This window comes from Camelina sativa, chromosome 10 (assembly GCF_000633955.1).
Source record: "Camelina sativa cultivar DH55 chromosome 10, Cs, whole genome shotgun sequence".
NCBI lineage: Eukaryota > Viridiplantae > Streptophyta > Magnoliopsida > Brassicales > Brassicaceae > Camelina > Camelina sativa.
Window position 1 is genome coordinate 7,178,134 of NC_025694.1, and position 13,772 is coordinate 7,191,905.

At 35.7% G+C, this 13,772-nt stretch overlaps 1 protein-coding gene, 1 long non-coding RNA gene and 2 pseudogenes across 2 annotated transcripts; all 4 read left to right on the top strand.

Annotated features, from left to right (window-relative positions):
- Positions 4,306–5,079, top strand: LOC104717681. Its single transcript, XR_756285.2, has 3 exons — positions 4,306–4,440; positions 4,904–4,967; positions 5,062–5,079. It is a non-coding gene; the product is annotated as an uncharacterized LOC104717681 (long non-coding RNA).
- LOC109126812 lies at positions 6,637–7,872 on the top strand (annotated as a pseudogene).
- LOC104720119 lies at positions 9,166–10,926 on the top strand (annotated as a pseudogene).
- LOC104717682 (40S ribosomal protein S10-1) lies at positions 12,151–13,571 on the top strand. The gene is made up of 5 exons (XM_010435292.2): positions 12,151–12,238; positions 12,347–12,395; positions 12,708–12,987; positions 13,086–13,212; positions 13,314–13,571. The coding sequence occupies exons 1-5, from the start codon at positions 12,236–12,238 to the stop codon at positions 13,395–13,397; spliced, it is 543 nt and encodes a 180-aa protein (XP_010433594.1). The 5' UTR covers positions 12,151–12,235; the 3' UTR covers positions 13,398–13,571.

The window sequence follows — 13,772 nt, forward strand, 5'->3', positions numbered from 1 at the left end:
TTTTTTTTTTTTTTTTTTTTTTTTTTTTAGATTGGTGGGAGAAGAGATTATGTTGTAAGGGGCATTTATAGAAGATAGAAGAGTGGATTATTCTTAATGCATTGGATTGTGCTTTGTGCATGGTTCAGTATTGTATTACGAGAATCAATGATTAATGTGACTCTTGCCAATTTAATATTCGTGATTTGTACTTTGTAGAGAGTGTACTAGAGCGAGTATATTAACTAAATCATTTTTTTCTAGCGAATCATCTTCTATAATGGAGTGAATAATTCATTGGCCTTGGTATAACGATGAAATTTTAAATACTTACATTTATTTTTTATTAACATTTAAAGACGATGTATTAGTTTTATATGTTGTCCTAGGCTTTTTATATCACTCTTCTCTTTATTACTTTAATAAAGTTCAAATCTTATTGGCGGATTTTAATACTCTTTAAATGCAATAATGGATCGAGGTTAAAGTGAGGNGGGGGGGGGGGGGGGGGAAAGTGAAGAATAATTGTTTTATAATCTTGTTACGGCAATTTACACATTAACCTATTTGTTTCACCTCCTCTTTTTTAACAAATCAAAATCTTCTAAACATTATCTTATTTTAAAAATAAACGAAAATTAAATTAAAAAGCAAAACCAATTGAGGAAACAAATTATGTGTACTTTTAATCAAGAAAAGTTAAATATTGGTTTGGTTTAGATTTTACAATTTGAACAAAATTATGTATCGATTTGGGTTTACAAATAAATTGTTTAGAATTTAGATTTTACAATTAAAACGAAATTATATATCTGTTTGGGTTTACAAATAATTTTTTTAGGGTAGATTTTATAATTAAAACGAAATTATATGTCGGTTTGGGTTTACAAATGAGGTAGTTAGGGTTTAGATTTTACAATTAGAACGAAATTATATGTCGGTTTGGGTTTACAAATGAGGTAGTTAGGGTTTAGATTTTACAATTAGAACGAAATTATATGTCGGTTTGGGTTTACAAATGAGGTAGTTAGGGTTTAGATTTTACAATTAGAACGAAATTATATGTCGGTTTGGGTTTACAAATGAGGTAGTTAGGGTTTAGATTTTACAATTAGAACGAAATTATATGTCGGTTTGGGTTTACAAATGAGGTAGTTAGGGTTTAGATTTTACAATTAGAACGAAATTATATGTCGGTTTGGGTTTACAAATGAGGTAGTTAGGGTTTAGATTTTACAATTAGAACGAAATTATATGTCGGTTTGGGTTTACAAATGAGGTAGTTAGGGTTTAGATTTTACAATTAGAACGAAATTATATGTCGGTTTGGGTTTACAAATGAGGTAGTTAGGGTTTAGATTTTACAATTAGAACGAAATTATATGTCGGTTTGGGTTTACAAATGAGGTAGTTAGGGTTTAGATTTTACAATTAGAACGAAATTATATGTCGGTTTGGGTTTACAAATGAGGTAGTTAGGGTTTAGATTTTACAATTAGAATGAAATTATATGTCGGTTTGGGTTTATAAAAAAATGGTTTAAATTTTTAATTTATAATAGTATATACATATTTTATTTTCTTATTTTACAAAGAGGTGAATGGAGAGGTTCACCCCTAGAGGTGAACGGAAGTATTGTTCTAATGCATATGTACGAGAAACCAAAAATTGAATTATTGGAGTAGTTCGACTGATTGAATGAATTTTTCTTTGAAAGAGCTAGATAAGACCAGATTCCAAGTTTAAATCTGGAGCTATTGCACAGTATACATGTTCTAATCCCTGATTCAAAACAAAAATATGTATTTTTTTTTTGACAAACCAAAAATATGTATTTTGAAAGTAGAAAGTTTGTGATTACCACACAAAAAAAAATGTAAAAGTTTTGAAAAATATGGAATAACGTACCAACTCAAACCAATTTCAATTCCATTAACCTTTCTTTGGATGACTTTACTTGGATTTGTTGGGACATCTGGATTATACAGTAAAATGAAATGATAGAATGAGATGAGTAATCAGCGTCAGCTTCCACCATGTATAAGGAGAAAAAACGGATATTCCATTAGTTTCCAATCACTTTCACTTACGTTCCCCATTTCCACATTCTTTCACTTTTCGTCTTGTTTTCTTTAATTCGTTCATTTTATATTTTTATATCATTCTTTAATGTGTCCACTAAGTATTGTGTTAAACAACTAATATTTCATTTAGATGACTAAAAGGAATTTCTAAGGCAAAACTTTTCTAAAGCATCTAAGCCAACATATTGTTGTGCGGTTAATATTCCATCCAACACAATCCCCTTCTTACATTAATCTACGACATATACTCTAAAGTGTATAGGTTAATTCATTTGAATCATTTCCCTCATTGTGTATATGTATTCATACTGTCATCTATAACATGTGTGGTGGAGACGGAATACATAACTCGAATGATACTATTTGTAATAACAGAAGTTACTAATTTATATATACTTTTTTTATAACCAAAGCCTAAAAGTATTTTATTGACTAGTTTTCTTTACTGACTGGAAGTGCACTATTTAAATTAACAAGTGTGTGGTCCGTATAATGTATTCCCTGATCCGACTTAAATTATCAGATTTGATTTGTGTTTGTACATGAATCATAGGGAATCATATTCTTGTTAAATAGGCAACGTTACATGTGAAGATAATGTATAAAATTAATACATACCTAGGAACCCATTAGTTTCTCGAACAAACAAATTTAAGTACGATGATTAAATTTTGGAGTTCTATTCTTCTTCTTTTTCCGGTAATTATTCTACGAAAGTGGCTTAGACCAGTTAGAACCAGTTTTATCGGTAAGATGGATGGGTTCTTCATGTTTGTGCTTGGTAAACAATCAGAATACTTGTCCTCTTTACTTTAATTTATTTTGCAAAATCCAGAAAAGTTGCCTAAAATACATGGTAGGATGTATTTCTGCTCAGGGATTTCATGGTTATAAACTTATAATCTATGTTAAATAATAGATACATTTTTTAACTCTTAATATTGACGTTCAAATGCTCTGTTGTTTATATTGTTAACAATTAATTTAATATACTAGTTCCTAATTTTGTTAAGTTTATTAAATCAGAGTTATACATACAAGTATGGCTATGAGTCTGGATATTAATGAATAGGGATTGTACATACTCTACCCATTTTAATTTAAGTAGTCAACGAACAAATCTATCTTTTATAACAAAAAAAATACGTTTTAGAATGTAGAAAGGTAAGCTCTGAGTAATTGAGCCACTTGAAAAGTAATTAGATGAAGAAATAAACACAATTTAAAAACTAGGTGAAAGCATTATTCTCTGAACGTTGCAATATCTAATGGTTTCAAAACTAGATATTGGTGTTATCTACGTATATCTTTTGATCAGAGGTGGTTTAATGTTTATAATTGGAAGTTTGGAACAATGTTTTTGCAATGTGTGTGCCAAACAAAGGAAGGTTCAGAAATTGGGAAATATACTAATAGGTGATATGCAATTGTTTGTGTATCAATAATACAAAGGCATGAGAGAGTGATTAGTCAAGCATCCCCGTGACTTTTACTTACCTGCAATTTGCTTCTCAAAATTTCAACAATGTACTATTCTGAACACAATAGTTGATATGATACCTCTCTCTATAGATGTTTTCAATTAATGTGTGTAGTACAGTTTATTCACTCTGGACCAAAATAATGTGTTATTATAATAATACTATGTTAGTATCCGCGCTACAGCGGCGGGTTGTTTTTAGATATTATTTTTGTGTTGTATTTTTTTAAATCAAAATTTAATATAAATTATTTGAAATTAGAATTTACTATTATTTGGAATTTTATATAATCTTCTCAGGTGTATTCACTGCCTATTCAAAGTCCAATTCCATAATATAAATATTGATGTAAAACATTACCAAACAGCAACAACAAACATAAATTTACAAAACGATATATATAATACCAATGTACCTCAAATACTTTATAAGCAGTCTTGCAAATAATTAATATTTGTTAATGCATCTACTGTTTTTTTGATCCATGAGTAAAGAGTACGCATTTAGACCATCTCCATTGGTATACATGGAGATTGCAAAGTTGCATAACAATAGTTGGAAAAAAAAAAAAAGTTGCATAACAATAAAAAGAAATAATTATATGCAAATGTGAGTTTAAATTGTTAATGGTCGATGTTTACAAACTGTTTAAGACCCTGTACGTGTCACTTTCTAATTGGGTGAGGGTAAAATAATTCTTTTTTTTACACTCTCCTTCTATTTTCCCGACTTTCATTCTTGTCTCTCTCTATTTGGCGAAGAGTGTACTCGAAATCTTCGGATGATCAAATCGTACTTCACCGGCAGCATCGGTGCATCAAATCCGTCGTTATCATGTTCGGTGCTCGCATGGTCACCGTCGATGGACGCCCCATCAAACTCAAATCTGGGACACCGTACGCTTATGCTCTCTCTTTCTCTCTCTCTTCCTTTATCCTTTCTTCGTCTAATTAGGTCCACTTAAGAACTTAATCACGTTTTTATCGATTATGAGTGTTTTTTTAGCCTTTTTGACCTAAGCTAGATTTTGATTATTATGAAGATTAATTTTCATGATCAGTAACAAATTTTCTCATTCTTTATAGAAACAATGCCTTACTATAATTGCTAACAAGTAACTATTCTATTTTAAAATCGTTGCCAGAGACTCAAAGTTGGGTTTCTTGATTAAGTTTCATCATAGGCTTCTTATTGAAATAGAAGCTGAGTTCACATGTCTCCTTGTTTCTCGTCAATAGTCTTTGATTCGTTTTTTTCACTCAGCTGTATGACTTGTTAATCTTTTCCGTTGGATGATGTATGGGCTGGACTTGTTTTATGTTTTTTTTTTAATGCTTTACTGGTTTATGACATCACCAGGTTAGTATATCCTTGCAACAGTATATGATCAGCTCCAATTTTCTGAATTCCTCCATCAGCAAAGGTTTTGGCAAGTTATTGGTTCTTTATTTCGTGAACTAATAAACTTAGAACTGCTGTTAAGGTTTTGGAAATTGATACTTTTATCATAAATACAGGTTTTGGGAATTTACGTTTGATCTTGCGTAAAGTTTTGGCTATATGATTGTCGATTGATACTGGCAATGCTCTTTTGGGAGTTTTTTTAAGTTAACCATACATCTTAGCATTGTACTTAAAATGATCTTTTTACTCTGTTTGGGTTACATTTCGGTAGACAAATCGAGAACCTTGGGTATTAATAAAAGCAAACTTCAGTAGAACAAATACCTTCAGACATATTAGCCATTTTATCATAAGGAACAACAATCTCATCAGTAGGTGTCTGGATGTTGCTCCATTCAATGTGCTGGGCCTCACCGCTTCAAATTCAGATTGAAAGATACAAATAATTTTTAAAGCAATCTGAATTTCTAGATCTGACTCCAGTTTCCCCATCCGATTATCCAAATATAAGCCAAATCAAAGCTACATCTATGAACAGAGAAAGCAAACACTAACTGTGAAATTCAAACTCTTTTTTATTTTATTTTATTTTTTTTTGGACAAAGACTTCGAAATTCAAACTCATTCTCATAAAATCTTCGATAACAAAGAGATTAATATGAAAAAGTTTAAATAAAAGCAAAGATTTTGTAGCATGTTACTCATTTTCTTAAGATGAATCATTCGTAATTCACATGATAATTAAATAAAAGATAACTCTCCAATCGTTTCTTCTTCAATTTGGTCGGCACACTTCTTCGTTCATTTGTTACAAGCGGGAAAGTCATCTCTGTTCATCCGAATTCGTACCCACGTAAATCCCTCTCTCTGCTATCTTTTGTTTCTCTGTGTTTGATTTCGCAATTGAATTATGTGCCTTTGAATCCTTTTTTTCCTTCTTCTGTAATTGGTTTCTCGGAATCCAATTTCTTAGTTTTGGGATCTTTTATCTTGTATGTTTTGGGTTGTCGAATTTTGATTGAAAAACAAAACACCATGTTGAAGAAGAAATAACCAAAACGGCGATGGAGAAAGAAGAAATCCAGGAGAAGATAAAACACTCTCTTTTTCGGTTCTCTTCTATTTAGTCCATGTAGAAATAAAATGAGATGAGCTGTATTAATATTATAATTTGATAGGGTTGAGATTTTTATTCAAGTGTCAACATCTGCTTCAGTACAAAAGCTGATGTGTATTGTTCTCGTGAGAAACATTTTAGTTTTATTATATTGATTCGGCAAAAACATTTTGTTTAAAATTATCAAAGTCTACGCAACGGCCCATAAGACCATCTTTAGTGGAGAACCGATCAATTGTTTCTCAGAAAAAAAAAAAAAAAAGATTTACTATACATTTTTCTTTTTTATTTATTTTTAATATGTACACCAATAAATGAAAGACATGTGTCTAGTTTCAAGCAAGTAACGATTCTTAAAGTTCTCCAGCAAGTAACGTTTCTTTTGGTTTTAGCTTCTCTCTCCTCTTTTTATTATTTGTTTAATAAAAGTATCACCCTGGTAACTCCCACTAATCATGCCCTAAAGCCCAACATAGTTTTCATCTTCCTAAAAAGATCGAGGAACCCTAAAGAACAAGTAAGAAACGACTAGGACGACGTCGACCGATCCCTAACAAGCAAGTAAAAATATATGGAGAGGAAGCCAACGACTACAACGTCGTCGAACAAGAAGAAGAGGAAGCCAACGACTTCGACTTCGACTTCGACCCCAAATCCGTCACTTCCCGATGATTTGATATTGTTAATCATCGCACGCGTCCCAATATTATACTATCTGATTCTCTCACTCGTCTCCAAGAGCTTTCGATCTCTCCTGTCTTCACCGAGCCTTTACAAGATACGGTCACTCTTGGGACGCATGGAGAGTCATCTCTATGTGTGCATGGATATATTTCCTCTCGGAAAGGGCCTTGCCTGGTTCACCCTCTACCAGAAACCTGATCGAACCCTTAGTGATAAGGAGGAGGAGATGAAGTAAAGTGGTTATGCTTTGGCTATGAAGTCAAGTGGTTATGCTTTGGCTAGAGTCCCATTTCCCCATTCTCCTCTGGCCACGAATAGAAACCTCGTGGCGGTTGGTTCTGATATCTATAACCTTGGAACCCTATCCCCCAGTAAATTGGGCTCCTCTAGTGTCTGGATACTGGATTGTACGTCTCACACGTGGCGCGAGGCTCCGAGCTTGCCGGTGGAGCTACATACAGTTACTGCTACCGTCCTTGATCAAAAGATATACGTAGCACTGTAGCAGGATGGTACAACGAAGATGGTGTCTCGGTGGATTCCATAAAGAACTCCTTCACGGTTTTAGACACAACAAAAACACAATAAGCGTGTGATCTGGTGCCTATCCATTGCAGCTTGGCACAATGCAGACTTATCTTCCTAAGCCCATGTATTGGCGGAAAAGTCTACCTGGGGACTTGGGGAATCATGGTTGGTTACAATCCAGTAGAAGGTAGCTGGGAGGACGTTGGAGACACCATGAGTGATTATTTGCTTTCAGATTGTTTTTGCGAGATAGATGATGTTTTGTACTCGCTTGCTTCTGACCGAGTTCTGAGATGGTATGACCCTGAGGTAAGAACGTGGAGCAATGTGATGGGTTTGGTAGGACTACCCAAGTTACCTCCGAATGAACCTTTTGTTAAAATGGCTAATTATGGTGGAAAGCTAGTTGTTTTGTGGAACCGTCCTCACGTCAATACGGGTATTCTTTGGTGTGCGGAGATGGCGCTTGAAAGGCGCAATACTTGTGAAATTTGGGGGAAAGTTGAGTGGTATGATCCTATGGTTGAGGTCCCTACGTTAGTGTCTATCAACAAGGCTCTCTCTGCTACTCTCTGATGAATGTGTTTCAGAATGCTTGAACCGTCTCGGATGAATGTGTTTCAGAATGTTTGAACCGTGCCATACTTTACTTTTGTATGGTGTACTCATCAGAATGCTTGAACCGTGTCATACTTTACTTTTGTGTAGTGTACTTATCAGAATGCTTGAAGTACCGTGTCATACTTTTGTATGGTGTACTCCTCTTGTATGTTGTTTTATTCTATGCTACTTTAGTACAAGTATTATTGGCTTAGATTTCGATTTGTTATTTACCTTGCTCTAATTTGTTCGTTATCACTTCATGTTTCGTAAAGAGAAGAGGATTGGTATGAACAAGAGTTAACTATTTGTTTCTCCTCCTGCTCACAACTACTAACTCAGATTGATTTAATTATAAGGGACGACAATTTATTTCTGTGGCCTATTTGTTAAAGCTGAACCTGAAAGTTTTGTTTTTCTTTTAAAGCGGATATTGAACAAAAGAGATCCACCTTCCAGTTTACCATCCTTGCTGTGCAAAGCAGAAAAAAAAAAAAAAAAAAAACTCAAAGGAAAATAACAACTACCAAGCCTTGAGCTGTTGTAACCTGATAAAAAGAGTTATTGGTCTCATGATGTGTCTCAAATCTAAATGATGCAATTTTCAAAGCACAATGACTATATTCACAAGTTCACAAGACTTAAGGAAAGATTTAACCAGACAAGGGAAGACACTTGGCAAGACTTCAGCAGATTTTACCAGACTTAAGGAAAGACTTTACCAGACTTGAGGCAAAGACGTCACCAAATTTGGCGCAAGAGTTCACAAGACTTAAGGAAAGACTTAACTACCCGATTTTACCAGACTTGAGGCAAGACTTCCCCAGATTTTACGCAAAAGTTCACTAGACTTAAGGTTAGACATCACTAGACTTGAGGCTAAGACACTTGAAACAAGACTTCAACAGATTTTACTAGACTTAAAGAAAGACTTTGCCAGAATTCAGACAAGACTTCACCAGATTTGGCGCAAAATTTCACAAGATATAACTAGTTAAGGAAAGATTTAACCACCATTTTACCAGACTTGAGGCAAGACTTCACTAGATTTGGCGCAGAGAGTTCCCAAGATTTCTATATTCCTAATCATCACCATCTCATCGCTGTTATATCACCGATTACACATATAGTCGATAAGTTCTATGTAACGGTAAAACCAAAATGATAGAAAAGACAAAATAACGCACCAAAAGGTCAAAAAAAAAAAGACTAAAAAAATGTCAGTTTCCATGGAAAAATACAAAACATTCGAAACTCAAGCATCCATAAATTCCCTTTACAACACTCACTTCCATTCTCCATCCAACCTTTAAACCTCTCTTTCCAAGATGGAGTCATATACTTTAACCACCTCTTCCATTTCCTACGCCAAACCCCTTTCACCCTACTTCTTCACGATGGAGCAACCTTCCTACATCCTCCGAAACATCAGTCTCACTTCTCATCCTTCTCAAATACTCGCCATTGTTGGCCCTAGCGGCGCCGGAAAATCAACTCTTCTCGACATCCTGGCCGCAAGAACCTCCCCAACCTCAGGCTCAATCCTCCTCAACTCCGTCCCTATAAACCCTTCTTCTTACCGAAAAATCTCTTCCTACGTTCCTCAACACGACGCCTTCTTCCCTCTTCTCACCGTCTCCGAAACCTTCACTTTCTCGGCCTCCCTCTTGCTACCAAAAGACCCATCAAAAGTCTCCAATGTCGTTGCTTCTCTCCTCAGAGAACTAAACCTAACACATCTTTCACATACAAGACTTGATCAAGGCTTGCCCGGTGGTGAACGCAGGAGGGTTTCAATTAGTCTAAGTCTTCTTCACGATCCAGAATTTTTACTCCTCGACGAACCCACCTCGGGTTTAGATAGTAAATCTGCTTCCGATGTCGTTCAAATTCTCAAGTCTATTGCTACGTCTAGACAACGGATCGTGATTTTGTCCATACACCAACCTAGTTTCAAGATCCTGTCTCTCATCGATCGCGTATTACTTCTTTCCAATGGAACCGTTGTATACTATGGAGGGCTTGACTCACTGGAAGCTTTCTTGTTCTCCAAGGGATTCACGGTTCCTCCTCAGCTGAATTCTCTTGAGTACGCTATGGAGATACTTCAGAGCCTCCAAGATCCCTACGAAACGCCAGCATTACTTTGCCAGACCACTGCCCTCAGAGCAAAAAACAGAGCATCGTTCGATATAAAAGCTCAAGAATTACCGAAATAAGCCTTCTTTCTAGAAGGTTTTGGAAGATCATATACCGTACAAGGCAGTTGCTTCTAACAAACATCTTAGAAGCTCTTGTAGTCGGTCTTGAATTAGGCACTATCTACCTTAATATTGGAACCGGCAAAGAAGGAATCGAAAAGCGATTCGGCCTTTTCGCATTCACCCTCATGTTCCTCCTCTCTTCGACTACCCAAACCCTTCCAATATTCATTGATGAGCGACCAATTCTTCTCCGAGAAACCTCGAGCGGACTCTACAGACTCTCCTCTCACATACTTGCAACCACCGTGGTTTTCATGCCTTACTTACTCCTCATCGCAGTCATCTACTCTGTCTCACTCTATTTTCTTGTAGGTCTCTGCCCTTCATGGCAAGCTTTTGCCTACTTTGTGCTCGTGATCTGGATCATTGTCCTAATGGCAAACTCTTTTGTGCTTTTCTTGAGCTCTCTTGCGCTTAACTACATTGCTGGAACATCTCTAATGACCATTCTTCTGGCGGCATTCTTCTTGTTCTCTGGTTACTTCATATCTAAAGAGAGTCTTCCTAAGTATTGGCTCTTCATGTATTTCTTCTCGATGTATAAGTATGCACTGGACGCACTTCTGATAAATGAATACTCGTGTCTGGTCAACAAGTGCCTGGTCTGGTTTGAGGAAGCTCCTGTGAAAAGCTGCATAGTTACTGGCGGTGACGTGTTAGACAAGAAAGGGCTTCATGAGAGACAAAAATGGTTTAATGTTTATGTGTTGTTAGGGTTCTTCGTACTTTATCGTGTTATGTGTTTTCTTGCTTTACTCAAAAGGGTTTCTGGTTCCAAGAGGTAAATTTTTAATTTATTTTTGCTTAAATTTGTATAAGAGCTTTTCATGTTCCGTCAGATTTCACGGTATATATTACATAAAGCAATTCATTGAAGGATAAGTTGATTAGATTGTACCCCATAAGTGCTATTATGAATACTGTTTTACTCGATATCCAATGAGTTTCACATAATGTCACTAGAAAACCAATACTGTATATCTATTTGATGTAACCATCTAGCCTAGAATGATTAACTGAATCGATTAAATAATGACTCCCGATCAGAGACAGAGAGAAGGGTTACGGTTAACGTAATATAGAGAATCAATTGGAATAAGCGACAGGAGGAGCCATGTTCGTGTGATTTGTAGGTTGGACAAAAAAAGAGGAGATATATCACGGGAAACCACATTTACTCTGAGAAACCACGTTAGTTTATATCTCTTTTGTTCTAAAAGTACAGTATGTACAAAATTAAACAAAAATGTTTATTGTAAAATTTCAGTTGTTATTTGGATTCAAGATCTTGAGCACCAATTAGCTATTTTGTAGTCTAGTGCCATTTTTCTATTTTAGTAGCAGTGTCTTTAAGCGATGTTAGATGATTTCATCTATTACTGTTGTAGATCCTAGACTTTACTTTGGGACCATCAATTCATGCGTCTGGTTGCGAATCCAAAAAAAGTTCACTGATGAGCTATACCTTTTATTTGGTCAATCACACTGTTAAAAGTTTAAAATGTTTTGGTTAACAAGTAGGGATTCATGATGTCGACAAAAATTAAAGTAGAATTGTGGTCAAGTTGATATACAAAAATGCTACTTCTCGTTTGTATCTTCATGTGTTCACGGACATGCAACCTCATTGGTCGCCCGTAAACATTTTTGTTTAACAAATTTTTGTCCCGACCAAGCTGTCTTCCTGACTCAGTCACAAGTTCACAACTCGAATTCTTTACTTTTTGATTCACCAACTTTAAAGNAAAAAAAAAAAAAAAAAAAAAAAAAAAAAAAAAAAAAAAAAAAAAAAAACTCATATGTATATCATGTTTCAATCTTGGAGTTTGAGATTCAAATCAAGAATAGGATATATACAGTACAATAACAGGTCGTAATTTGCAACCGGTTATCCATCCATAAAACCGGACCATTTAAAAGGCCAGCCTTGCAGCAAACAGTTTTTTACAACTATCGGCCCAATAAAAGCCCAAATCCGTTATATATAATATTAATAGCCTTTTTATCCACACAAAACCCTAATTTCTCCGTCTTTGCTCGAGCTCTCACAGTGCCTCTTTGCAGTCGAAAGCTAGCTCAACCAAACAAGACGATATGGTATAGACTCTCTCTGCTTCTCTTTATCTTTTCACATTCTCACCTAACGTAATGGAAGGAGTTAATCCTAGTAAATTGATATTGTGATCTTGTTCGTCCTGTTAACAGATTATCTCAGAGAACAACCGCAGAGAGATCTGCAAGTACCTTTTCAAAGGTTTGTGAGCAAATGCATTTTTTTTCATTTCCTTCTCAGCTTTTTTTTACTTGAGGTAGTCACATTTTTCGTAGGGTTTTAGCGAACCGCAGCTTGTAGTGTGATTCAGTTAGATTGAATAGGGTTTTATGCTTGCTCTCAGCTCCTTTAGGCCGTACGATTTGAAAACTAGTTCTTTCTTAAGGTTCATAGTAATTGAAATGCTGGGTCTAATGCAAGGTTTGTTCAAAAGTTTGAAACTTGAAGATTATTATAAAACTGTTGAGTGATTTATATAACTAGTGAGTGATTATATCTTGTTGGGATTTGCAGAAGGAGTATGCTTTGCGAAGAAGGATTTCAACCTCCCAAAGCATCCGTTGATTGATGTACCCAACTTGCAAGTGATCAAGCTCATGCAGAGTTTCAAATCCAAGGAGTACGTTAGGGAGACATTTGCCTGGATGCATTATTATTGGTTTCTGACCAATGAAGGGATTGAGTTCTTGAGAACTTATCTTAACCTTCCTTCTGATGTTGTTCCTGCTACTTTAAAGAAGTCTGCTAAGCCCCTTGGCCGTCCCTTTGGTGGCCCACCTGGTGATCGCCCAAGGTAAGTTTAGTTTACTCGTTAGTTTCATCTTTAATCCATTGACCTGTCCGGTCTGAGGAGTTGTCTGATTCTGATATGGGCTTGGGTATTTGTTTCAGAGGACCTCCTCGTGATGGAGACCGTCCCAAATATGGTGACCGTGAGGGATACCGTGGAGGCCCACGAGGTGGTGACTTTGGTGGTGAAAAGGCTGGAGCACCAGCTGGTTTCCAGCCGAGTTTCCAAGTAAATTTTCCACTTTACCATCACTCTTAGACCTAGTTTACTGAGCCTGTTTGATGAAGATATTTGTCTAACTGTCGGTTGTGAATTGCTTGTGTTGGCAGGGAGGTGGTGGTAGGCCTGGTTTCGGCCGTGGTGCAGGCGGCGGTCACAGTGCAGCAGCACCATCTGGTTCAGGGTTACCTTAAAAAAATTGTTGTCATCATACGACGTTGGAAGGACAGTTTTGCTTTTTTTGTTCTAGTTTTGTTTGTGTAATGCAAATCCGGAATTTATAATCTATCAATTACTCTCAGTCTCACTTTGATTTAAACGAACAAATCCTCTAGTTTCAGGATTAGTGTCAAAATGCCCGTTTCTTAGTTCTTACTCTTATCTGCCATTGTAAATGGTGTCTTGTCCAATGAGTAGTAAACAGCTTGGCTCATTAAGATCAAGAAGTAAAGTGCGACCAAATCTGTCTTCTATAGACAATCTGCACTTTTGTCGTCTTAATTTGTTTAAAATCGGTTCAATGTTAAATTGGAATTACTTATCCAAATTCAGTATTGTCTCTATATCTT